A 27454-nucleotide genomic window follows, 5' to 3' on the forward strand; every position below is an offset into this window, starting at 1 on the left:
CTAGAGCCGCTGCATCCTGCAACAGGCACACCTATCTGCCTCCAGGCCTTCTGGTGCACCCGGGGCGGGCTGGTGGGAAACAAAGACGGCAGCGAGCCGGGCCCAGGCAAAACGTTTACCCGGAGACAGCCTGTGGCAGCAGCTTCGCCCCCCGCTCCGTCGGGCCCTCGCACCGCACCGCCCCGTCGGGCCGGGCTGGAGGGGCGAGCCGCGGGAGGGGGCGCGGCTACATAGACCCCGCCTCCGAGCGGCGCCCATTGGCGGCCGCGGCGCTGGGGGCCGCCCAGGGGCGGGGCCAGGGCGGGCGGGACGGCGCGGCGCTGTCCGCCCGCCAGAGCCGGGTCGGAGCCGCCGCCGCTGCCGGGGGAGGGCGGGTTGGCGACAGCGGCCGGGACGGTGGGCAGCGACATGGCTGAGAAATACGACGTGGTCGTGGTCGGGGGCGGCATCTCAGGTGGGTCCCGGGGCTGGCGTGGCCACCACGCGTCCGCCGGCCTCTCCCGGGTCATCACCCCGGGAGCGGTCCCGGAGCACCGGAGCTCGGGGCCGGGGTGCTCTTGGCTGGGCAGCGCGGGGCCTGGGAGCGGCGGGACCGGGGGAGGCTCGTCCCCACGGCTGGCCTGTGGGCGTGGGCGGTGGTGAACGAGAGTGTCGTGTCTCCGGGGGCTTCAGATGCACGTGGGGAAAAAATTAGGAAAAATTATCCAGGTCGATATTTTAGGATGTATTTACTTTTTCTTCCATTGGTTGGTACTTCGTGCTCATCAGAAGAGAGTCTGTAGGAAAACTGGCTTTATAATGTCCACAGGTGCAGGAGAAGGCAGGGATATAGGCTGGGACTTCTGCATCCCATTAAGGATGGTATTTTGAAGTTGTGGGTTTTTTAGGTGGCTGTTGCAGTGCTGGCCATCATATCCTTTTGACAAACACTGCAAAAAGACATCTGGGAATATCTGTAAAAACGGGTGAGGTTTTGTTCCTGTGAGAAGAGCTGTACTACAGCCAGCCACATTCCCCCAGTGCCATGGGCTCTTCACACCTTACTAGGAAATACTTCCCAAAATATTCTTCATATCTACTTCAACACTAGCAAGTGCATCATGGCCCCTGATCCTCATGCTTAAAAAAGAAAAAAGAAGTAATTATTGTTATGGTACCTGAGATGAGAATGTCGCTATGTTAGAGAAAATCTGTATTTGGCTTGGCCATCAGATAAATACTGGGTTAGCAGCTTTGTCAAGGTTTTGATTTTCAGGGAGTCTTCACTAGTGACTTAGAAAAGGTGAGTTATGTGACTGAGTGACTTCAGTGAAACTACAACCGTTATAGCTATAGGTAAAATTAGTTTTCATTAGAATTAAGGAGTCAGAGGCTTTCCTTTCTTCAATCTGCAGTGAATTAATGCACAAAACAGCAAATTGTTTACCTAACTACATTATCTCATTTGCTAAAACAACAGTAATTGTTTAAATAATTATTTGTGACAATGTGATTATGTAAATAATCTGTAGTATCACCAAACAGAAGAGATTGGACCTAGTTTTGCTTGCTATCCATTTTCACCAGATGCTGGCTATTTTCCTGCTAGCACAGTGTCATTTGGCCTTCATCTTTAAGGCTCCTGTCAGGCACAGAGTGTCCTTAGGGAAGTACCACCCATGCTGTGTGCAGCTGATGGCGATGTGATCTTAATATGGTTTTTAGGGCTCTGAGAAGCTCTTCTTCCCTTGAGGGTATGTTGTTCCTCTAGCTTTCCAACCTGGAACAGTGTTTTGGAAAATGCTTCCAGCGTTTCTAAGTAGTATTTGCCTCACTAGTACAAGAATCAGTAAGTTACTTCAGAACACTTAAGCCTTGGACTAAAGCCTGGTGAGGAGTCTGAAATGGAGCCAAGCAGGAAATTTCAAAGCATTACAGTCCCTGAAAATTTGTCAGTGGCATTAGGAAGACGAATAAACATGTCATGACATACTTGGGGTACAGGAATATTTTTTTGCTAGTGGAAACCCTTATGCCGTGCCAGTGGCATAGAAATTGGCGTTTGCCTGTTATGAGTTAGAACGGGCTTCATTTTAAGAACACGGCCTTAGAAGAAAAAAAAAAAACAACACAAACAACAAATGCTTTATTTCATGATTAATCCATCTTTGTAATTCCTATCAGCTCTTGGTTTGTTTTGCTTTTCACACAGCTTCTCTGTCACTGCCGTTCCTGTACCAAGACACCTACACCTCAGTTCTGCAAGAGGTTAGGCAGTGCTGCTTTCTGTCCTTAAAAAAGTAATCTCTATCTAGAATTTTGGTTCTGGTGAGGCAAATAGTAAAACATGCTCCAGTATGGACAGGGTTTTGCCCTCTATGTCTCTCTGACTCCAGTCTTGACTTGCTGCTGTTTATTTCTCTGAAGATATATTTGCAATTGCCTCTTCTGGTAAGGTTACTGTCTCCTCTCCTTCTACTATATTTTAGATACTCATTAGCCAATGCTTGCAAGAAAGGATAGGAAACTTTGGGATAAACTAGTTCTTTACTAGAAATACATGAAATGTATATCAGGTATAAGCAAGCTGCTTGCTATATTAAGTGTGAGCTTCCCAGTGGTGAGATTATGGCTTTTTAAAATATTTGTACAATATTTGCAAAACAAAGCTCCCATCCTGACTGGCATTTCTGGAGATATCTATTCCTTAAAGTGAAGCACGGTGTTGAGAGCCAGTTTCTGTACAACCTAAGGCACACTTCTTGTCCAGGCACCTTGCCTCTGTATGCGCAGGGCTGTACGTGGTCATTCACAGGGACACAGAATCCGCTCTGCCTGTAGGAATCTGCAATCTAGGGATGGAGGGAGCTTCTGCAAAGGGTGCTTCACAGTGGGGAAGCTCTTGGAAGAGGAACTTGGCTCTCGTGGCCCCTACTGCTGAGATTTGTCTGCTGTACCCCGTGGAATCATGTTTGAATTGCCCAGACTGCATCAGCAAGTACGTTTGGACCCCACAGAGAGGGAGCTGCAGAGCTTGGGCTAGATTCCTGTCTTTACATGGGCGTGCACATTAGAAATGTTGATGTTGGCCAGGAAAGGCCCCAGGCACATGTTTATATCATTCTTAATGGTTAGTGTCCCCCATAATACAGTTAATATTAATTATAGCATTTTATACTCAAGCATATTAAATAAACTGATGTCTGAAGTTAAAGACTTTTCCCATACCCACAGTTACTTCTTATTTGTATGCCTTGAATGTTGTTTCCATTATTTATAGGAGTTTTCTACTGGACTGAAGAGGGTGTTCTGGTTTGGATTGATTTTGACCTTTTTCTCGTGCATTTTGGTTTAGGCTATTTAATTCCCTTGTTTGTTAAACACAGCAGGCTGGCAACACATGATGTGCCATGGATGTGTATCTGATTAATCGGCAGGATCATAACCCTGATGTCCCATCAGACGGTCCTCTGACACTTGGGTTAAGGGGCTACACTAGTTGAGGGCTGGGAGATTGTCATCTTCTGTGTGGACTGACTACTGTATTGATGACTCCCAGAAGTTGTCCCTTTTATGCAGCAAGTCACTGCCATACTTAACACACCAATTAGGATGCTAGCTCCATTACCTGCTCCCTATAGCTAAGGCCATAATTACAGGAAAAAACAGATTTTGGCTCCAATGCTCTAGGATGGACCATACCCACTTGTTCTGAGATATGAGATGGGTTGCAAGGAGGTCCGGGATGCCCAGTCACTCCTTGGGAACTGCTCATTAACAACTGGACAGCATTAAGTGCTTGGAGAGTTTTGACTGAAACCTGAGATATTTCAGCTTTTGAGATCTAGAAAATGGCTGCTGCCTATGTGATTCCTCAAAACTTTCTAACTGACTTATTGGGGCGTATTTTCACATAGATAATAAAATGCGCTATGTTGACTCAAGGGCTACCTCCTTGCCAAATTTCAAGTTGCTGCAAGAACTTGCAAAATAGGAGAAAAAAAAAAAAGCCATCAGTTTTCAAAACCAAAGATGAATGTTTGTTTCCTGGAGGTTTAGAAATAGCCAGCCAATTTTGACCAAGATTTTCCAGCAAAAAAGAATCAACCTGAAAAACACACCCTGAAAATTCAAGCTTAAACAGTTCAAAATTTGGCAAAAAAAAGAATGTAAGCAAAACACCCCAACCTTTTCAGCGGCAAGCTTGGGGTACATTCATATGCTAGCCTCACCTTACACGTGAATTTTGGACATTGGAAGCCCAGTTTCTCAAGAGAAGGCATGGAGAATTTAGAATGTTTTTCTACATAATGCAAACTAGAGATGTGTCAGATACAAAGTATGTCCAGAAGCAGGCAAGTCCAAGAGAACTTGTATGCAAATATCTTTTGGAAGAAATTTCAGCACATTGTGTTACGAGCACAAAGCACAAGGGAAACACAGCTGTAATTGAAACTTGCACTGAAGATTATCATTATTTGACGTGGATACTTCTCATTTCCAAATAAAACCACGTTTGTTCTTAGCTCAAAACACGGGGATCTCAATGGCTCAACAAAACGGATGCTTATATTTGCCAGCCAAGTGCAGGAAACAGCACTGTTTTCTATTGAACTTACGGAGGGGCCCAAGGGCTATAAATTGTAGGAGAAGCTGGGTTGTAAAAATAGTAGTAATTAGTCTTTATATTGAAATAAAACATATGATATACTATTAAGGCTTTTTTTTCCCCCACCCCTTTCCGTGGAAGAGTGCTATGTGTCGTCATCTTTTGCTCCATGCTGCATGATCGACAACCTTACCACTCAAGCCACCTACGCATTGGCTGTGGTCTCTGAGTGAAATACCGAATAATGAGGAGATGCAGATTTTCCTTGCTTGCTATAATGGCAGCACAACTTATGTTGTATACTGCTTGGTTTGTTTTGACAGCATGCCAAGATGCTGGTGGGTGGTAGTGTCAGATAAACTGTCAAATACACAGTGACTGGTAGAAGATATAATCAGTCCCACCTGTGTAAATCTGGAGTATTTTTCAGTAGATGTTTTTCTACTGTTACTCCTAAATTTACCCAGAACTTGACCTGTAGGAATGCAATAGCTGGTTCCTAAAATGTATCCTGTGTTTATCACATCTGTCTTGTGCTAGGCTCCAGCTACCTGGTTCCTTCCGCTTTCTTTCCAGATCCAACAGGAAAGCTGATAATCAGTCATAATACTGGCACTTGGTACCAGAAATTGCGATAAACCATTTTTTGGGGATGCAGAAGTAAACAGCAATGTTTCACAGAGCTCTCAGTTCCCCATGCACTGCAGCAAGCTGACTGCCATTATGACAATAATTTACAGCAGGAACAAAACAATCAGACCCCATATAAAGTGTAATGGACGTTATGTACAATACTCACAAATAAGCAGAAATACCAGTTTCCATTTGCCGCCTTCATCATAATGTGTTCTAATGGTTTGCTACCAAATACGCAAAACCTTATGATGTGGGGTTTTGGTTAAGATGCTCTTTTGTGCTATGCTCAGTGCTAGATGTTTAGTTTTGGCCAACATATAGTTGTGATGTGTTCACTGTATAACCAGATTTAGAAATATTATTATTATTTTCTTCATCTTTCATCATATTCTTTACATGGTTTTCTATGGTAATCACATCATTTATAAACATTGTCTAACCCAGGGAGCAGCCTGAACAGTCACAGCTGGTTCTGCTCCTGAATGAAGAATGTCTCAGGCTTGTTTCTGGCAAAACCAAAATGTACACCAGCATGATTCATAGGTTAGCAAATTCAGAGGTCCTAAAAAAGCGCTGTAAATGTATGGTTTGTCCTTGAGGAATAGATCTTGCACCATGCCTCAGGCTTAGGTGAAAGGTGTTGAAAGGTAGGAAAGAATATTCCTGTTAGCTAGGTAGGCTTGAAGTCTTAAAGAGTGTTATTTACTCCAGCGAGCAAAAGAAATAGCCAAGTAGTTAGGACAGATCTCTAAATATCCTAGCAAAACAAAAATGAGCATAGGGCAGGCATTATGTCTTTCCCAGGAATACCAATGCTGATGTTCTTGGTATTCGTGATAATGATGTTGATCATAGTTTTGCAGCAACATTTTTTCACATAAGTATTCAGCTGAAGATCACCAATTAACTGACAGGAATTTATTCTGTGTATTAACCACAACAGTTATCAGTAGTTAGAAAATGTGCATAATTACTTTAGATGTTTCCATAAACTAGACAGAGTTAAGTCATCATAATTTTAACCAGTGCTACTAATTTAAATATGTAAGAGGAAGGAGGATGCTCCATTTCTAACCCCATGCTTATACTAGTTAACTTTTTTCTGCCTTTATTTTGGGGGGAGGAAGAGAGAGTAATTCTGGGGAAGAGTTGTTTACTGCAATGGGCTTTGGACTTGAAAATCACAGTGGGTATGTATGGAGGAGCGGATTCATCCTCGGGATACAATTCCCTCTTCCTGCCCACTGTGTTTCTGTTAACATTGTCTATGAGAAACTTGTCTTTGTACCCTTCAGAACAAGGCTTGTGTCTGTTGAAAGCGTTTAGACAGAGGTGTTGTTGAAATCAGTTAGAGTGGCTTGGTCTCAGTTGGACAATGTACTCTGTAATAGAAAATATTTATTCTCCTTTGGTTGAAATCTTTGCTGAATCAACTGGTTTATTTTTGCTAGAGGGGGAAAAAAAATTGATGAGAGAACTGAAAAACATTTTGACATGACAGTCATCAAATTTAAACAATGAAGATTGACAAAATGACAAAATAAATAAATGCAACCTCATCCCCAGTATCAAGTACTCTACAGCAAGGATTGTGAATGAACATATGGAAAGATAAAATACAGTTTCTAACAAGCAGAAAGTTAGTGATGTTATGTTATTAGGCAACACTGATGAAAAAATGAATGTAGACTTGTGTGTTCTTGCTGTTTTGTGCAAATTTAAGGGGCTGTAATTAGGGTTTTTTTTCCATTTTCAGTGGCAATTTTAAAACTTCAAATACTTAGTCTGTGAAGGAAAACAGTTCTTTCATTCTTGGCCTTCTCTATCTACAACTCTATATTTACAATTCTCCACAACTACCTGAAAAGAGTTTGTAGTGAGGTGGGTGTTGGGTCTCTTCTCCCAAGTAACTAGCAATAGGACAAGAGGAAATGGCCTCAAGTTGCATCAGGGAAGCTTTAGACTGGGTATTAGGAAAAATGTCTTTACTGAAAGAGCGGTCAGGCATTGGAACAGGCTGCCCAGGGAGGTGGTGGAGTCACCTTCCCTGGAGGTATTCAAAAAACGTGTATACGTGGCACTTAGGGACATGGTTTAGGAGGCGTGGTGTTGGGTTGATGATTGGACTTGATGATCTTAGAGGTCTTTTCCAACCTTAATGATTCTATGATATGTTGTTGCCCATTAGCGATTTCTCTGGTCAGTCTGATGTAACTGAGTGCATTTTAGCTGTATTTTAACTATATTTTTAAACCATGGTGTGCACAAAAGTTCCAATTAAAAGAAAATCAGGGACGGGGGAGAAGGATAAGAAAGAGGTGAGGAAGGGAGATTTTACCCTGCGGTCATGACAGAAATATTTTGCATCTCTTATTGACAGGTTCACGTTTACTTGGCAAAGAGACTTCTAGTTAAATAACAAGAGCTGATTCTAAGGTGACCATTGCCAGATTTAATTACTCAATTGCGTTTGGAAAAAGTTAGGTGTTCCATCAGGGAAACAGTAAAAATAAACCAATATTAACATGCTGTTACAGTGGAACTTTAATGAGGATATAGTGACAATTGTCTCACTTTACTTACATATTATGAGAAAAAAAGTTTAAAAATTATTCTCCTGCTAAGATCAGGAAAATGAAAAGATTTTCCAGAAAGACTTTTTTCCCCTTATTTTATTAATTTAAAGCCTGCTACAGCAGTGCAATAATGGGTTAGTAGTCTTTTACACAATGTATTTATCCCACTCCGTGTACAGTAGGGTGGATTAACGAGGATTTTACAAAGGGATGTTGTATTAGGTTGGTTTTGGTAAATTTTCGGTTTGATAGTGGATGTATAAAAGGCAAATGCACTTTGTCAAAGAAGCTAGCAAGTTAGCGAACAGTGCATCGAGAAAACCAGCAGATGGTTACTTTTTCAGCAGTAACAGGTAATTTTCTCTGCCTTTGTTTTGGTGTGCTAAATATAGCATATACATAGCAGGCTCAGTTTGAAAGTTTAAAAGGTTAATGGTATCACACTGTCATCCCTCCCCTTCACTGCCCTTTGTTATGCTGTATGGGCACTGCTCTTGCATGTTTTGGAGGTGCTCAGCATACACCACGTAAGAAGTGCTGTCTCTGGGAAAGATGCTGGTGATTTTTGCTTCCAGTCACGGTGTATCAGTGAATCTGTTTGATGTACTGGATTTACAGAGCCTAGATTTTGCAAAGTAGAATCCTATACTATTACTACAGAATTACTATCCCATTTCCAATCAAGTAACTTTTTTTAAAACTTTTTTTGTGCTACAGAACTTGTATCTGCTCATACGCTGTGTATCAACTCCAGTATTGAGGCAACTTGGAATTACTCACATAAACACTAGTCTTATAAATGCTTCCCTACGAAACAGGGAAACATCTCCCACATTATGGGGCTCGGCTGGGAATCAAGCTCAGGTCTCTTAAGTCCCAGTCTTGTGTACCTCCTATAGAGATGAACTTTTCTCTCCTATGAGGTAGAGACGTGCTTTGTTGTATTTACATCAGGCTACATACAAAATTCAGTATTGTTCAGCATCTCTACGTGTATGTCTGATAGTCTGCAGGTTGGCATAAATTCATCTTAGTGGCTTTTTTTTTTTTTAAAACTATATATCCAGTGTTTTGATGCACTTGAAACTACTTTGCTTGATAGGATTACAACAGTTTTCTGAAATGAAAGCACTGGCAGTATGATCCGTAGCAGCAGCAGCAGCAATTCTGTGTCCTTAATAGCACTGCGGAATCAATAGGAATAGATCTTTCCTGCATGGCATCTTCAGGCAGGGAGAGCTTGGTGTGAGATTGCCATAGAAACCCGTGTGGAGGATGCATAAGTTGTCTTGCCTTACTTATTCTTATCTAATAAGAAGTGAATTTCTACAGCCAGATACTTCAAATAAGGCATGGTTTTGGGAGGCTCCTTTATCTTTCTGATGCAAGTAGTATACTTCTAATTCATAGAATTAGAGTGATATCTGGAAGGAGCATGGCCAATGATTTGGGGTGGTTTGCAGCTTTATCTCTAGGCTACGCTTGGAGGAGGTAGAGGAGACAATGGGGCACAAGAGCGGCCTCGGCTGTGATGGGCATGTATGTGCCACAGTCATACAGGCATATGGAGGCATGTTTTAAAATATCTTGCGTGAGTCTTGGCTGCAGCCTGGGAGGTCACAGCCCAGTGCTTTTTTTGGCCTGGTATGGGGTGCTCACAGGACACTCTGGGTATCCACAAAATCACAGGACATTGTGGCTGGTGACGGAGGGCCATGGCTCTATAGCAGTGCTGGCGTTGCGGGAGGCCCTTGTGGTATGAAGGTCCTGCAGCTCCTGGAAGGTGCAGCATGTCCTCAGGGGAAGTAGCAGAGATGTTGGAGAGGAGGTGAGAGGTAGGCTCCGTGCAGCCTGATGGGCACTGAGCAGGCAGAGATGGGACAAGGAACTGGAAAGGAGAAAGTCTCATTCCTTCCCCTCTCTCATTCTCACCCTATCGATCGAACAGAAATAAATGGTCTCTCTCTGGTGTTCAGTCCTGTAGAGGGTACTGGAAAAGCGACAAGAATCTTGAAAATTCAAGTTTTAGAGAATATAAAGGGAAAATATGCAATCCATTTAGAGGTTAATTGTCTACCAAAAGCACATAGGCTTCATGACTTGTGAGATGATTGGGTTGGACTTGATGATCCTAGAGGTCTTTTCCAACCTTAACGATTCTATGATTACGATATACATGTGGAAGCACCTGTGCCTGGTGCAACTTGGTCACACCAGAAAGGAGCTGAAGAGTTGGGTTCCATAAACAGCTACATAGAAATACCCTGTGTGTGGGTGCTGTTGCTAGTCCTCCATTTTAAAGGAAAATGGTTTCCGTGTTTTAAACAAATAAATGCTTAGCAACAATCTTTAATCAACATATTTTGCATTGTTTCTATTTCTGACTTGGGCCCTCTTCCAGTCACCAGTAAGCCATTGCTGTCCCAATGTACCTCTTGTCCTTTCACAGTCTGTGTGGCTCTGAAGCCTTTGCTTTTTTTGGAATCAGTGTCTACGGTGACACTTGGGTTAACAATAATGAAACTAAAAACCTGTAAGTCTGGAGTGCAAGTAGTACAGTTTAACAAACAAACAGTGACATTGCCACCTGTTCTTCATCCTTCAGCAGTCCTTCTTTATTTCGATATATCATATAATTGAGCTATAAACCAGTAGTAAGCTTAACTTCCAACCCAGTCTAGTGCAACCATTATTCTTTCTAAACAGCTGTGGCATGAATGTAGCTATCGTATACATCATGAAATGATGGTCTTAGGCACTGAGGACTTGCATAATTTTATTTTTCATACCTAGGCCAGATTTTTTGCTGCTTCCTGTTCCATAGGATAGCACATGAATGCCCTGTGCATTTTTTCAAGACTTTTATATCTACAGTAAACTTTTTCTTACAAAAAAATTACCCACTCATGCCTGAGTGTCTAGTGGTATTTACTCAGAATAGAGAAATTCAACCTTTTATTTTACATATGTAGGAAAACCACCTTTTTTTTGTGTGGCTAAAACCACTGTATATTTTGAAAAATAATTTTTCCTTATATAAAGAATATAAATATTTGTAACAAGATACTGCAGTTTGTGTTCCCAACATTATAGACTTCTCTTCTGTGTTTATATTGAGGAAGAAGAGAACACCATCATCAAAAGGATTAAAGAGTTAACTATAAAACCATTGTAAAATATTCTCTATAAACTTTCATGAGGAAAAAAAAATCAAAAACTACTGAAAGAAATTAGATCAATTTATAAGATGTTCGCTTCACTGACAAATGACTTGTATTTTTAAAAATTAGAATATTAAATAGATGGAAGAATTAAGTGTACTTCTGCTCCAGCAGCAATCTAAACAATATGATGCGAGGATGTAAAGTTCTTTTTAGATGAGTATGGAAATCATATGTATAATTTTTGTCAATGTAAGACATTAAGCTCCCTCAGTTCTGACTTCCAGTGAATGCTGTTCCACTTCCCAATTAAAAGATTATGTGTATAGAAGTTTATGGGATATTCTGCACTGTCCTCAGACAAATGAGTACACTTAATGCTGCCCAGAATGATTCCTCTCCTCTGGTCTTTTCAGACATGTATTCTTTGTAGGCTCACAAACAGTTGCTTTTAATCACATTTCAAGGTAGTGTAATAAACATGAATATAATATTGTTATTCCTTACTGCAGGGTATCTTGGAAGTTCCGATCAATAAGGCTGGCTTTCGTATACTTAAGGAGGAAACAACTCCAAAGAAACAACGCTTCAGTGCCAAATTGGCCTGCAGGGCAATCGGATAATCTGATTTCACAAACTCATGATTGCTTTTTACAATTTCAGCTTGCATTTGTCAAAAGCAAAGAGGACTCCTGTCCTATTGAATTTTCAGTTGTCTCTAGTGCCTCCATCACAAAGTCCTATAATTAGATGATTTTTGCTGAGACCATAATTCCTTTTATAAAGTATCTACATACAGCCTGATTGCCATGGTCAAACTCCATTGCTTAAAATGAATCTTGACAGTGAAGCAGACTTTCCTTCTGCATGTGAATGAGGACAACAGATAGCAATAGAGTTCAGGGGTGATAAATGAGTGAAGAAGTTGGAAACTTACCTTGCTGGAACATATCTGTTTAGTATATTATTATTATTTCTATCACTTGAGCCCTGCAAGCCCCACAAGCCAGGTTCTGCCTTTCTATGCACTGCACAAATGAAGAGTAAGATGTGTGTCCTGTAATAATTGAGATTTTACTGTTTTTAAAATGCCAAAATGCTAACCTGAAGGAGGAAACGTCGGTCTGTGAATGCTACTTATGTAGATGGTTATGACGTGCAACTAAGCAGCAGCCACGTGATTTCTGTGGTAAGACATCAGGAAAAGTTTCTGACTTTTCTTAGGAATGTTTGAAAACAGTATTGAAGTGTCTGACCCTGAAGCTTTCGTTCAGTTTTTGACCATTAACGTGGCTGATTGCTGCCACTTGTTTTAAAATACTTTCTCTTTTTCTTGTAGGTTTGTCAGCTGCCAAATTGCTGTCTGAGGCTGGGGTCAGTGTGGTGGTTCTTGAGGCCAGGAACAGAGTTGGAGGAAGGACATTCACTATCAGGGTAAGTGCTTCATGCGATGCTGGCCTCTCACCTGTGCTGGTCTACAACTTGGCAAATGTCACTCCTATCTTCAAGAAGGACAAGAAGGAGGACCAAGGGAACTACAGGCCAGTCAGCCTCAACTCAGTGCCTGGAAGGTGGTAAAGCAACTAATCCTGGACACCATTTCCAGGGACATGAAGGACAGGAAAGTCATCCATCGGTCAGCATAAATTCCCCAAGAGGAAGTCATGCTTGACCAAATGGATAACCTTCTGTGATGAAACGACTGGCTTGGTAGATGAGGAAAGAACAGTGGATATTGTCTACCTAGACTTCAGTAATTCAACACTGTCTCCCATAAGATCCTCACAGGCAAGCTGGTGAAGTATGGACTGGTTGAGCAGACAGTGAGACGGACTTAAAACTGGCTGAACAGCCTGGTTCAGGGGATGGCGATCAGTGGTATGAAGTCTAGTTGGAGGCCAGTAACTTGTGGTGTACCCCAGGGGTCAATACTGGGTCTGATCCTGTTCAACATCTTTATTAATGATCTGGATGGTGAAGGGACTGGAGCATCTCTCCTATGAGGAAAGGCTGAGAGAGCTGGGACTGTTTAGCCTGGAGAAGAGAAGGCTGAGGGGAGATCTCATTGATGTATAGCAGGAAGGGAAGGAAGGATGCAAAGAGGATGAAGGCAGGCTCTTTCTAGTGGTGCCCAGTGGCAGGACAAGAGACAATGGGCACAAACTGAAACGTGGGAGGTTCAAGCCATCTGAACAGTAGGAAACACTTTGTTACTGTGAGGGTGACCGAGCATTGGCACAGGTCGCCCAGGGAGGTTGTTGTGTCTCCCTCCTTGGAGGTATTCAAAAGCTGTCTGGACACAATCCTGGGCAGCCTGCTCTAGGTGACCTTACTAGAGCAGGAGGAGTTGGACCAGACGACCTCCAAAGGTTCCTTCTGATCTCAACCATTCTGTGATTCCCTTGCATTTGACATCATTAGCCATGGGGAAGAGGGGAAGTAGAATTCCTGAAGAAGATAGGTGTCTCAAGTTGCCATCACTTTTGTCAAGTAATAGAGGTCTGTTTGGACAGGTTGCATTGTAATATATGTCAGTGAGCTTCTCTTGACAGAAGGTGCTTTAAAATTGGTCTGGAAGCAACTCTGAGAGCCATTGAATGGGATTTGGGTGCCTAACCAGAAGTGTGTAGTCCCATTTTAGCTGCCCTAGGGTACCTTGCGTGGGTCGTGAGTCAAATTTGCCAGCCTTGCACAGAAGCCTTGGATACCTTGGGCTGTCTAAAATGGTGTTAAATATCTGTGTTAAGGTAATTGAATTCCACATAGTCCATACCCTTTGTCCATGGTAGGATCTGCTCTGCCTTTAACATGACAGGGAAACTATCATCTGAGACCGTGAGAGTCAAAGCATTTCTCCTGTCATTCCCATCTCACTTTGCATACTGTAACAGGCATGATGACTAAGAGCCCTGTAAGAAGCAGCCTGAGCTAGGGCCAGACATCATTACAGCTCAGACATACATTTTAACACAGCTTAAAATTATCTGAAATAACACTCCATTTTTAGAAAATGGACCACATCTTGAATGCTGTTAAAAAGAAAATGAGAGAAATGACAAGTCACCTGTGGTGCAGGGTAATGTAATACAGACGTTATCTCTGCTTCCCACCATGGAAGTAAGGGAGTAAGGAAATTCTGTCAGATGCCATTGCTGGGGAACCATAGATAAACAGTGGTGTTTCAGCAGAAATCATTGTATGTGAAACATGAAGCATAAACACCATCCTTCTGTGACACTGAGAATGCCTAGCTTAAAATGCTTACTATAAACAGTGTTAAAAAGAGTTACTACCTTGGGAAATCAGCCTCCTTGTAATAGTATGCGTCCCTGAAAAGTTTTGCTTTCTTCCTGCTTCCCAAGTAAGTGTGATGGTGGTCTGAGGGGTATGTGGAGCACCTTTGGTGGCAGGTGTGACTGGGAGCTGCTAGCCAGAGCACACCGGGCTAGAGCCAAGGTGTGCTGTGCTGGAAAGGAGATTATTCTCCTTGAATACTGCAGTGCAGTGCTCAGCATCTACAGCATTAAGTCTAAGCAGGTATCTACAGAGAGAAAACAAGCTTTGGTGCTGGAGGTGGTTTCAATTTGAAAAATGTTTTGCAATAACAAGAAAAGTAACATGAATTCTGAAAAATGGGGTTAGACTTAACCGAAGTATTGATTGGGTTGGATATTTCTTCATATTCTCATGTCTTCTGTGAGACTAAAAAGTCAGTACTGAAAACTATAGTGAAACTTAAACAGGAGTTAAACCTAATCACACCATATGCATGATGGAGTGAAGACCCTGTGATCGCTGTATGTCTATCATTACAGAGCTCAACACTGCCTACATTTAGGTCAGTCAGTACACATTTTCTCCTGTGCATATAGCTGCAGTGCTAGCCAGTATGGAATAATTCTTTCAACTTCTAGGCGTTTGTATTGAGGAACTTCCTTCACAGATTGATTCCTGTATTCTCTCTTTTGACAGAACAATCAAGTTAATTATGTAGATGTTGGTGGATCATATGTGGGACCTACCCAAAACAGGATTCTCCGACTGGCAAAAGAGCTGGGTATTGAGACCTATAAAGTGAATATGGAGGGCCATATGATCCATTATAAGGGGGTAAGTATTCTATCTTTCATGTTGAGATACCTAAAGGTATAACTGAGCTTTGGAAACTACTGACAGTCATTAAGGAGGTTTTGTTTAAAGCTCACTTTTAGTAATCCAGTAAGCACCTGTTTGACATGTTGTTATTCTATTTTTACTTATTGGGTGTTTGATACTATTGAATGACAATACTGGACAACAGTATTATGGGACTGGACTGGGAGTAGCATAACCTATTTGCCCCACTTATGTAACTAGATTCACATGAGATCCCTCCCAGTCCCATGGCATGGGATTCATCTTACTTAAAAATGGTTGTCTGGAAGTTGGGCATCTAATTCAAGGCTCATTGAGATTCCCTCTCTAGCTAATGGTGAGAAACAGGCACCTTCCAAGGTTTGCCCTAAACCTCATGTCTGAGACGCGGGGCAGCAGGGGTTCAGACTGCCACTCTTGAGTAAGTACTGGTGTAGCTAAAGTGATCTGGAATGAAATCTGTTTTCAGAGGATCCCTTGTCTTAGTTCTTTAGCTCACCAAATTTTTGCTGAGGTCCTAGTCAGGACCTACTGCCCAAACCACTGCAGAGGCAGAGCCATAGGGAGAGGGACGAAGAGAGGCCTAAGATCCATAGGTATGAGGTACAAGAGCCTGTCTTCGTAACTCACAAACTACTTTACTTTCCAAAGACCATAACTTTTTAATTTTTGTAATATCTTTTAGTTTTGGTACTTCCCAGACTCTGGCAGAACAAGGCTTGAAGCCGGTGTGAATCAGAGCTGACATATTTGAGAGAGGCCACGCTATATGATGGATCCTTAACTCGTTTCATTTTTATTATCTTCTCACTTTTTCTTCCTAGGTTTAGAGCAATGCATTCATACCGTAAAGTTTTATCATCTCGTTGTGTTACATGAATATGAGCCCTTAATCCATTTTGACACTGAAGCTGCAGCTTTTTTTTGTCCCACATTACATTATGCATGTCCTTTCTAATGACCATGTAATTTTGTAAGTTTTCTTTGAAGTGGAAGCATGTTTCTAAGCAAGAGGCAGCATTACGAGCTACTCAGCTGGATCACAGGCTGCGAACCAATTCTAGATTTGGATTGTGGTCCTGCCAAGCTAACCAGGGTCACCAAGGAGTTGTAGTTGTTGGAGCAGGGTTGACAGCAAAGGGGCTTTAAGGTCTCCCAGTGTGGCCAGACTTAGGCACTGAATAAATAATGATGCTTTTCCTTCAGTAGATCTCATTCTTCCCACATCCTATTCCCACAAATTGCAGGCCTTTTCTTCCCCCAAGGTTTTCCCACTGCTTTTTCTCCTTACTCTTTCCTTGAGACCTCACGTAGTCACCATGCCTTTTTTTTAGGGATCTGCTGTTGAACCCTCTCTTACATCCCAATTCTACAAGAAGTCTATCAGAAAGAAACTGTGCAGTCCTGGCTATAGGCTGGGTTGATGTGTGCTCAGAGACCTTAGGGCTTGTATGTTTTACCTGCCTGCTACACACTGTTATCATGCTGTGATGGTGAGTTGGCCAGGTAGGGATTTTTGCTCTCCTGGCTATAGATGTGCCCCTCATATTCATTAAAGGTGCTCCAGGAACCTGAGCATCTGTGGAATTTCCTAGATGATAGAAAATGTGTTAGCAAAGAGACGATTTGATATTAAAGGATTGTTGCCCCAGAAATTAAATATTAATCTCAAAGATGGATGTGTTCAGCTTCTTGGGCTAATATGCTGTCAGCCATGAGCCAGCTGCTGCCTTTCAGGTTTGAAAAGTATGACTAAAACTTTTCTACTTGCATCTTATCTGCTATTTCTGTCAGCTGATGGCTGTTGGGGAACGTGTAGCTGGGGCCAGACAGAAAGGTCTCTTCCCAAGTGCATTTCTCCAAAGTCTGCAATGCTGCGCAGTTTTTTCAGAGGCCAAAGGGGGAGAGTTTTGAGGAATGACTAAAGGTAGCTTTAGATTTTGTTATGACAGACATTCAAGTGTGTGTAATCTCAGCATCTTCAGATTAAGAGACTTTTGGTCTTTTGTTTGCTGTACGAATCAGTTAAGTTTGGCTCTTTCTAAGGGTTTCCAGGATACTGCTTGGATTGAATTAGAAGAAAGTGGGGAAATCGTTTATCCTCGCAGCGGAAGCAGCCAAGGGAAAGTGGAAATCCCCAGAGGGATTTCATGAGCTGCTTTACTCTGAAAGGAATTTTTCCCATATCTGTGTGGAAAAATTCCATGTACTGCAAGCTTTAAAAACCACATTGCTTCATTTGGGTAGGTTTTCTTTGTAGTTACAGTTTATTTAAAAAATCCAAATACATAACTATTGTTTATCTCTCTTTATTCATTCTTTCCCATCAGTTATCATGGTAACGTGGACTGCTTAGATATCAGTCAGGAGTTTGTTTGTATCCTGTCATCATAAATCTGTAACTTCAAACTGTAGATTTTGTTACAAGCCCCAGACTGTCTTTCCAGCCAAATAGCTGTGTGGCTACTGTCCCGTAATTCATCAAGAATGTTTTAGGACTGAGAAAAGGCAGTTGTGCTGGGTTCTCCCTTCCGAGAAGGGGCAGATAGCTTTTTATTCTTACAGATGTCCTCGAAGGTCATGCTGTGCTCTGTTTTCACCTTCTCTTTAGTAGAAGACCCTAGAAAGTATAGGTGTGGTATTAACCTTCTCATATAACTGTAGTCCTCTAATATCCAGCTGCAGCACCCAGTTTTGGTACACCTAACATTAGTAAATAAGGACTGGTTTTCCTTATTTGTTTCCTTATGATTTTCAGAGCAAGGCAACACCTGACAAAAGATAAGCATTTGTATGCAATGCTTCCCATTGGCCATCTACTCTTTCCTTTCCTTCAACTAGCCTTTAGATTAAGAGATTTGGGTGCAGCAGGTAAGTCTGTGACTAAGTCTGTGCAGATTGCCGTAAGTCTGCAGTTCAGACACGGGAATCACAGATGCTCCAAGGCACTACAATGCTTGCAAGGCTAGACCCGCCGGAGCTATTGAGCAGGGAAAGATGACCACCTGAGGGCTTACACCATACAGAGCTGCTGCTCTAGCTGTGTGTGCCGTGCACGGCCCAAGGGCAGCAGCAGCCCCTGCTCTGGAGCACAAGGGATGCTCCTTCTGTGCTTTCTGACACTGTAGCTCATCCTCAGCACAGAGGGCAGGAGCCAGACTTGCCTTTCTCAAGACTGGCAAAATTGTCTGTTCCTTTTGCACAAATCAAAACTTGGAGTGGTGTCACAGCTGGGGCAGCTTGGGCTTAATTCCTGTAGTTTTGGCAACAAGCCACAGCATAGCCCTGGGCAGGGAGAAGACGGACCTTGAAGAGTGCATGTCTCTCTCTCTGGTGCCTTCTTTCTAACCACTGAACTGTGGTGCTTGGGAATATTGTTTCCTTTGGATTGGTGTGCGGTAACTAATCCAGGCAGGCAGCAGGACCAAATCTGAGGTCTTCAGGAAAGCATTCAACACACCAGGAAATGAAAAAAAAGTTAGATAAACTCTGTGGGTCAGTCAAGCAGCCTTGTGTTAACATGGGAACAAAGCCAGTAGGTTATTTGCCTTTCAGTTAAGAAAACAGTAGTTCTCAAAATAATACACCCAGAACACTATACACGTGTTTAAAAGTGGAATATTGCAAGACCTTGCCTGCTTGCAGTGATCTCCTGTGCCTAGTAAGGAGACCATATTAAAAACAAATTAATAACTTACCAGCCCTGGGTCATTTGGGCTAGACTTACTCCCTGCTGTGGAGATACTTGTGCGAGAGAGAGAGTTGAAAAACTGATGTGACTAAGGTTGTTTGACTTGTGCTCTCTGATTGACAATGGGAATTTCTGTCCTGGAATTTGTTAGAATTGGGCTTTCTTCCAATCAGCTCCCACCTCTTATAGGTCCAGCCTCCCTGCAGGAGGAGTTAGTGTATCTGTGAACTATTTCAGGCTCTCTGAATTCAGTCCTAGCCTCTTCCAGTTCTGTTAGCACTGTTGTATTTTTCCAGCTTTTCCTGCCCTTGGTCTCCAGACATACTGAAATTATGGTTTTTTCCATGCAGAAGAAAGCAACAAGTAATGCAACTTTAGACTGTTACTTATCAGTTGGCATTTCATAGTTCTCAGGGAATAAAATATATTTTCACATCGATCTTCCCGGCTATGCCATTGACCAAATGAAAGGATTGTTCTTTTTCCAAATAGCAGATAAACAAACACTAATGTGAGATGTGTCATACCAGTGGCTGAGGTTGTAAGATTTCTTGATCAGTCCTCAGCAGTTTGTGGTTACGGTGGTCTAACACTAGTATAGAGGTGGAAAATTTGGAGGAAAATATTAGGTAGCCAGGCAGAGGGCAAGTTCTCACGCTAATTACCCTGTCTGCAGCAAACAGGGTAGTTTGGGAGTTCCTGAACCTGTAGCTGTTGAACATGGTAGAGTTAGTACTGGGAGCTGCAAAAGCTGCTTTGGCACAAACCTCATCGGGTTACTGAGAGAGACTTTTCGTGCACTGTTATTTCCAGCAATATAAGGAATAGATTTGGCTGAAAACAAGAGGAGCCTTAGAAGGTACTTTTTTGACTTTCCTTTTAAATAAGGGCTGCTTCTTTTGAGTTAAGTAAACTAAGGATAGATCTAAGTTATGGGACTCAGTACAAGCACAGTCACTTACCAAAAAGCTGTGTGAAATCATGTCTTACTGAACAGTGAAAATTTTTGAGAAGTTTTGCCTGCTACTCCTGAATAGTGGGCTTATCCCCTTTGTCCCCTTGCAATATTGACATGACAGAACTTCAGTAATAACTTATCTTCACCTGTTGTTGGGTGGCCTGACAGCATTGCACCTCATCTCTGCTTAAGGGCAGGATTACTGGTGTTAAAGCACATCAAGAAGACACATTGATGGCACCTGCATTCCTGACCAGAATAAAAAGTCTGGCAATAAATTAACATTGAAGGAGAAGTATCTGATGATCTTTTTGAAGAACAAAATGTTGCACAATAAGAAGAAAATTATTAGCAATTTATTAGTGCTTTGTATCAGGTTATCCTTGCATGTGTGTTTTGGTCTTCTTTTCTGTGGCTGAATACACAATGCTACAAACTGAGAAACTGTGTTCAAGGAAAAGGAAGAGGCAGTGTCATGCAGAGGATTCCATTCCTGGTAGTTCATGAGAGCATTTCTCTGTTCTTCCCACGGCAGAAGTGTGTTTTGCATACACATGTGTACCTGGAGAAGGCTGGAGCAGCACCCCCCACCCACCTTCCTCTAACGTAACTATCTAAAACAGAAAGAAACAGGGATAAAAGAGAAGAAAAAAATACACAAGATTAAGATTACATGCCCAGAAATCCAGAAGTAGCCAGCCACCACTGGAGGCATCCTGGCAACTTGAAAAGAAAACTCAACGTATGTTGGAAATTGAAAAAAAACACCCCAAAACACAAAAAACACCTTTAAGCACTAGGATCTCAAGTTGAACTAACTGCTGAGGTCATAACCTTGTGGTTTGCTTGGCCCAGAACAGAGATTACTCTGTTTAGACTAAACAGAAGAGCATTTTTGCTGCTGCCCTCACTGGCTATTGGGAGGAGGTACAGCACGGTGGGCTGTGGGCCTGGCCGGCCACCGGAGCTGGGGCACCACCGCAGCACTGCATCCTCTGGTGAGAGAGGGACCAAGCGGTATTTGCCATAGCAAGACTTCTGTCTCCTACCCATGTTCTCGTCTCTTCTCCATTGTACCTGCCATGGGGAAGACTAAAGTTGACCAAAATGTGGGAGTTTGTCTTTTTTACTGCTTTTGCCAAGTCTGAAAGCTCACTATGGTCTCTTGAGTTTCATCTGGCACCTTTTATCTTTTTTACAATCTTTGCAGAAAAATGTTGTGAAGCATATTAGAAATCCATATGCATTTACACACACATGCACAATTATCAGTGGGGAAGACTGATAAATTTTCTCGCTGCATGTGGGGAAGGGGCATTTGGCTCCTGCTTCATGTGCCCCTGTCCGTGGATCACTATCTTGTGCGTTTGCAGCATTGCAGCCTCTTGCTTGGTCTGTGACCCCCGCCTGCCAGGTGTGATGGGCTGGCATGGTATACATTGCACTGAAAAGCACATTGCACGCAGCACCACAGCTCCTGCCTGTCGTGGTTTGCTGCATCCTGCCATGTGACCTCCTGCAAACTTTTGACACACCTGCAAGAGCAAACATTAAAGAGGTGTGACGAGAGATTTGTCATTGACTCACATGGGGAAGGTTTAAAGCAATTTACTAAGAGAAAATGTTGCCTGCTCATCCAGTTCTCTTCCAGATTAAAGTTATCACAAAGAACCAGCTGCTGTTAGATTGTTTCACTTATCATTATATCACAGGATTACCCGAAACAGTCATATTCCTGTTGCAGTTATATGTCATACACATTGTAAGTACTGATACCATTCTTGCAAGTGTGCAAAATTCTTCTTTCTGCAACCAAAACTTTCTTTTAGGCAAAATTTTTTTTTTTAGGCTAGGTTTCTCCCAAGGTACTTGGCATAATAAAGAGGTATGTTTGCTTTTTATAGGTGAGGTGTACCATAAAGGTGCTTAGGTAGTTCAAACGTTTAAAATGCATTCAATTTTAGACCCATGCAAATGTTAGGATGAACATTTCAGCAGGCAAGCAAACATTAGATTGATTCATATTACCTCCTTGGCCATTGCTTGAGTCTCCTTAGCCCAGAATTTGACAACCTGCTCAGAACAAATGTACCCTTCCTCATCCTGTCCGAATAAAAAAAAAGTGTTACTGTCCTTGTTAATGTCAGCCCAACTGTTTTTTCCCTTTATACTTTGCGTCATGCATTCCATTGCCTATGTGCATATGCGGGGGGGGGGGGGGGGGGGGGGGGGGAATCCAAGGAAAAAGAAAAAAAATCTAGGTCTTTTGGGGCAACAGGTCAACCATGTGATGACTTTGAGATTTTTGTGTTCTTGAGTAATGAAGATATGCTCTGTTGTGTTTCAGCTGCTTATGTTCTTATGTGTATTTTAGGGAAAGTCACGCCATTTCATGGGTATTTCCCCTCCAACATGGAACCCCTTAGTTTACCTGGATTACAATAACTTCTGGAGGACCCTGGACAAGCTGGGAAAAGAGGTAGGCTGTGTAAACTGCATCTGTTTCCCACAATACTCATGTCATCATGAGTAAATCTGGGTTTTTTTGTTTCTGGAAGGCTTTTTTGATGCTTCATTAACATTAAAAAAAAAACAAACAACCACAAAACAAACCCCCCAAAAACCCCCAAGAAACATTCATCAGAAATGATCAGAAAGTATCTATGTTGCCCAGGAACTATCAGGAATAACAGGCCTTCCTCACTGAGAGAATGAAGCTTTATGACCTTTAAAGGTCCCTTCCAATCCAAACTATTCTATGATTCTGTGACAGGACACAAAAAGATCTGGAGGTGTCTAAGTTATCTGAAAAACATGAGGTTGAACCTCTGCATGTCAGGCAAAACCATTCTACAACCTGGGGGATGAGAAGAGTTTTCCCCTTCCCCAGTGACAGCCTGTTTGACTAAGGATGAATCTTTTTTCTAGTTGCCTAAGCTGGGCTCCAGTTTGACTTCATAGTAACTTTATTTCTGAAATTCTTAAACAGTAAATGCCTTCAAAATTCAAGCACTACAACTGCAGATCTTCCTGTGTGCAAAAAGTAGCCCCTGGAGCATCATGCTGTCTTTCAAAAGGGGCCTACCTTACAATAACCTTCAAGCATTCAAGCTGTATTCCTGCAAAGTTTGTCAGGTTTATGTGGTTTTGCAGAATCAAATTTATGCATGATACTACACCTTTTTTTGTCAAATAATATATATTTTTTCAAAGATTCAAATATACAATGGCGTCCTCACATGTCATGATACTTACTTGCAATGGATTATTATTAAGAATTTAACTGTCTACAAATAATTTAATAGTATCTAGACATTTTTTGTTCCCTCTGTAGTTACCAAACATAGGGGCCTTTGGATACCCATCTTGTAACTGTCTGAATCTGACTAGAGAAGGATTTTTTTCTCTCAGCTGTTAGAGGACACCAGGACAACTAAATTATAATAGACACCTCCTGGACAACTAAAGGCCAGATGAGTCCCAACATATGGATATAGTTCATTGGTCAGACAAAGCCAGATTTGGTGGTCATGGTACAATTCATGTGCAAAGGTGTGAATGGAAACTATTCCATTTAGTGACCTTATTCCAAATTTACAGCCATGTGCAGGGGACGAAAGAAACTCTTGGTCAACGTATCAATCATCACTGTGCTACTAACTAGCTATGACCAGGCAATGATATAATACTAAATAATTTCTTGAATATTGTTCCTCTGTCTCCAGATTCCTCTTGAAGCACCATGGGATGCTCCACATGCTGAAGAATGGGACAAAATGACCATGAAAGAGCTGATAAATAAGATTTGCTGGACCAAGTACATAACTCTTTGTGCACTTTGAAATGCAGTGGCAGAATCATAGTGGCTCCCTGGCAAATTCTGGCGTTCAGCTGGGTTACAGGTGGTGAGAGAGCAGGAGGTGTTCGAGATGAGGCCGGTCTTTGTGATGGGCTGTTGTCAGGTGGTGAGTGAGGGCCTGTGGAGGATAAGTGGTATGCGAGCTTGGGTTGGCTGGCAGAGGGGATTAAAGGTGCTGGGGAAACCTGGGGTTTGCCTCAGCAGGCCCTTGTAGATGAGAGTGACAGTGTGGGCTTTTCTCACCATGCTTTCACTTCACTCAGTTGGAGAATGTGTGCCTTTGTCTTCAGCAAAAGCAACATGTAAATAAAACTCTGCTGTGTCGGTATGAATAAAGGTAATTTGCAGGCATAGAAATGGAGGCAGAAGGAAGTGAGGGGGCTTCCCTGGCCCCATGGTAGGCTAGAAGCTGAAGAGTGATATCCTCTGACTCAGCTATGTCCTCTCCTGCACAGTTATCATGTGTGTCTGCTTTTACTGCATGAGCTGCATCATGTGTACCACGGACCAGACAGGTGCCGCTGGCACATCGGGGAGCAGCACGCCGTGCCGGAGGGCAGCTGCTTCCCAGGGGTAGCTCAGTGGATGTGGCAGCGTGAGACCCAAGGAGAGGGGAGTGAGCACCTGTTGGCTCTGGAAAGTCTAGGGAAGTTAAAATGCTGCTCCTTGTTTCAGCAATAGTACCCACTGGGTCTCCAAAACCCTTGGAGGGAAACAAGGCAGCCAAGGCAACCTTCCTTGTTGCCTTTCACCTGCCTGGCTGGTTTGTGCCAGAGCCCAGTCAGGAGCTCCATCTTCATCCCAGCAAGCCTGTTGCTGTGCATGCTCAGCTCTGCCCATGGCAGTGCACGCTCCCTCTGCTTCTGTGAAGCTGTCCTTGAATGCTAGCCAACTCTTCTGGGCTTCTTTGTCCTACAGGGTAGTTTCCTATTAGATGCTGCTAAGCAGGTCCTTGAGGAGGATAAAATCTGCTCTCCCAAAATCCAGGGTTGCAGTTCTACTGTTTATCTTACTCCTGTCAGGTTCTTAAACTCTACGGTCTCATGGCCACTGCAGCCAAGGCTGCCCTTCACTTTTGCATCATCTGACAGGTCTTCCTTGTCTGAGTAGCAGGTCCAACAGAGCATCGACCTTGGCTGGTAGGAAGAGGGCCCAAGGTGTTGTATCACCTAGAAAATGGCCCGTGTGTTTTATGTCTATGAGGGACAACACTGTACGAATAGAAAAAAGGAAGAATGTTCAATATGGGGTGACGACAACTGGAAATACTCTTTTCTTCCTTTCCTTTTTCAATTAATTATAAGGCAAAGAGAAGTGCGTTCACTGAGCTCTTGTGTTTCCCCTTGCTGTGCTGGCCCCTGTGCTATTCTGTAACACCCTCTTCCTTTATATTCTTTTATTTGTGTGGCTGTGCTCTGCCCTTTTATTCTGACTGCCATTTAGCACTGTGCCTGCAGCTTCCTGATCAAAACGGTCCATTTGAAATTTATTATGCTGGATTAAATCTTGTTCCAGCTCTGTATGATACAAGGTACAGCCATTTGGACTTTCTATTTCTCTCTGTGGCATTGTAGTTTTTCTTTACAGTTAGTTTTATGCTTGAAAACTCTGTCACTTTGAACTACCCTTTCTGCTGCAAGTATACTGGCTCTTCCTCTTCTAGTTTTCACAGTTCCCCTTAGTCAGGGAGCCAGTGGAGTATAAGCAGAACTGGGTTTATAGTGACTGCTCCTGTAACATGCTTCTCTGCAAGACTGCTTCTACTGCCAATGGGTTTATGGCACTGCAGTTTTAATGGGTGTACTCAGCTGAAACACGTTCAAAAACTCAGTAAAAAGCCACTTCAGATCTTCAATCCAAGACAGATTTTTCTACGCATAGTTAAAAACCACAGTGCCCTAAACAGGAAAGCTCTTCTGCAGCATTTCTATATTACTTGGGTCAGGATTACCAAAGATTTGTTTGTCATGTGTCACAGATCAGCATCTACTGATCCTGGAGAGACTTTTCACATTTCTCAGACTTGAACCTGCTACAACTGTTCAGTGTCTTAGTGCTTTCAGGATTGTTGCAGAGGGTTCTTGCATGCAGGATGTTTTCATATCCTGGCTAATGAAGTAGAGGTATCTGGACTTCATACCCAGGGAAATGAGGTTATAAAAATTTATAAGTTACATATTTTAGCCCAGATAACTTGCAAAGTTCCTTCCTTTAGCAGATGATTATAAATTAATGTTGTTTTATGAAACTTCATCCAAGTCAAAGGCCTTTCAACTTCTTTGCAAAATTCTCATTTCTCTTAGGCATCTGTCGCCACAAATGAAAGAAATGTGAATAGCCAAGTCCTCATTTCCTGTTGCTGTAACTCTGTTTACATTCAGAAGACTTACTGTGGTAGACAGCTGACCCTCTCCTTATATTTATGGCAATGATTGCCAGTTTGGTTTCTCTGGGTTATTTACCGTGTCCGATTCTTGATTTCACAAAAGGTCTGTGCAACAGTGTTACATGGTTGATGGGGAATGCCTTGGCCATGTGGCTAGTTGAGCCCCTCGGGACCCATCAGACCTTGGAAATGATGTCCCCAGTGAGCTCCCCATGAAGCAGAAATGCAGAAGAGTTTCACTGACTGATTACCAAATGCATTCACCTGTTGAGAAAAATATTTGTTCCGATGAAGGGAATAGCAGCAGGGAAACTATTTAAAGAAACAACTAAGGTGAAATCAGTGGGATTTCAAACTGAACAGGGAAATGCTTTAGGAGGGAGGGAGCACTGATATAAACCTATTGAAACAGTTTCATAACAGGCTAAAAAAAATGAGATGGATAGAAATCATCTTGGCTTTTCTGACTTTGGGGAAGCGGCCCGTACTGAGAATAAAAAAGACAATTCTGCAAGTGGTCAGGAAGTCACATTTACTCACTGCCTATGTCTGCTTTTGTGTCTCATGCAGAGCTGCTAAAGAATTTGCCACCTTCTTTGTTAATGTCAACGTCACATCTGAGCCTCATGAAGTCTCCGCTCTCTGGTTCCTGTGGTACGTGAGGCAGTGTGGGGGCACAGTCAGAATTTTCTCTATCACCAATGGGGGCCAGGTACAAAATGTCTTATATTCTTCCTCCTCTCTTGAATCCATAAAGAGCAACTGGAGTGTTGTATCCATCAAAGCCCTGCAATTAATGAAAAGAGGATGAAACACCAAGTTCATGTGGCATTCACTTCAGCACAATCCTTTTGTTGCTGATTTGTTGCTTTTTTGCCAATTTGTTTTCTATGGGTTACGTAGTATATTTGAATGTTTTCAGGAGTTCAAAGCAAGTATACTTCAGAGTGAAAAATGTTTTTTTTGGCATTCAAGTTTCTAATGATAAGAGCTGGAAGTATATAGCAAAAGGCCCTCCCTTCTTGGGACAGCTCACATGGCAGCATGTTTTATGAGCTACTTCAGGCTGTTTCCTCACCTTGGCCATGACAGGTGCCTGGTTGCCTGCAGAACATTGTGGTTTTCATGTGATTGTTCTGGATGAAGTTTCAGAAAAGGGGAGAGAGGGCTGTCAAATTAATTTGGATGTGGGCTGTTGGCACACTTTACTAGCCTCCTACTTCAGTTAACGCAGTCTCAGAAAGCACGCGCGGTTTTTCAGACTTAAGCTACCAACAGCAAAAGCAGAGATGGTACTGCACCCTTCCAAGTGTGCCCAGCTAGGGAGACGTTAAGAGAAGTTGCCCATAGAGGTGCGAAGTCCCCATCAACATCTGACCATTGGGGTAAGAATAGACAACCATATGTCGGGAAGGATGTAAGCAGAGCTAATGCTGCCACAGGGTAGGATCAAGACGCAAGAGCC

At 42.5% G+C, this 27454-nt stretch overlaps 1 protein-coding gene across 1 annotated transcript in view; it reads left to right on the forward strand.

The window, feature by feature from the left end:
• Window positions 1-312: 312 nt before the first annotated feature.
• The window catches only part of LOC142059546 (amine oxidase [flavin-containing] A-like), a 39702-nt gene continuing 12560 nt past the window's right edge, over window positions 313-27454 (forward strand). Inside the window, exons 1-6 of the mRNA XM_075098358.1 lie at window positions 313-454; window positions 12301-12395; window positions 14934-15071; window positions 22119-22223; window positions 23470-23561; window positions 26560-26701. Of these exons, the coding sequence (XP_074954459.1) occupies window positions 409-454; window positions 12301-12395; window positions 14934-15071; window positions 22119-22223; window positions 23470-23561; window positions 26560-26701 (618 nt within the window). The 5' untranslated portion in view covers window positions 313-408. The remainder of the gene's footprint in view (window positions 455-12300; window positions 12396-14933; window positions 15072-22118; window positions 22224-23469; window positions 23562-26559; window positions 26702-27454) is intronic.

This window comes from Phalacrocorax aristotelis, chromosome 1 (assembly GCF_949628215.1).
Source record: "Phalacrocorax aristotelis chromosome 1, bGulAri2.1, whole genome shotgun sequence".
Taxonomy (NCBI): Eukaryota; Metazoa; Chordata; class Aves; order Suliformes; family Phalacrocoracidae; genus Phalacrocorax; species Phalacrocorax aristotelis.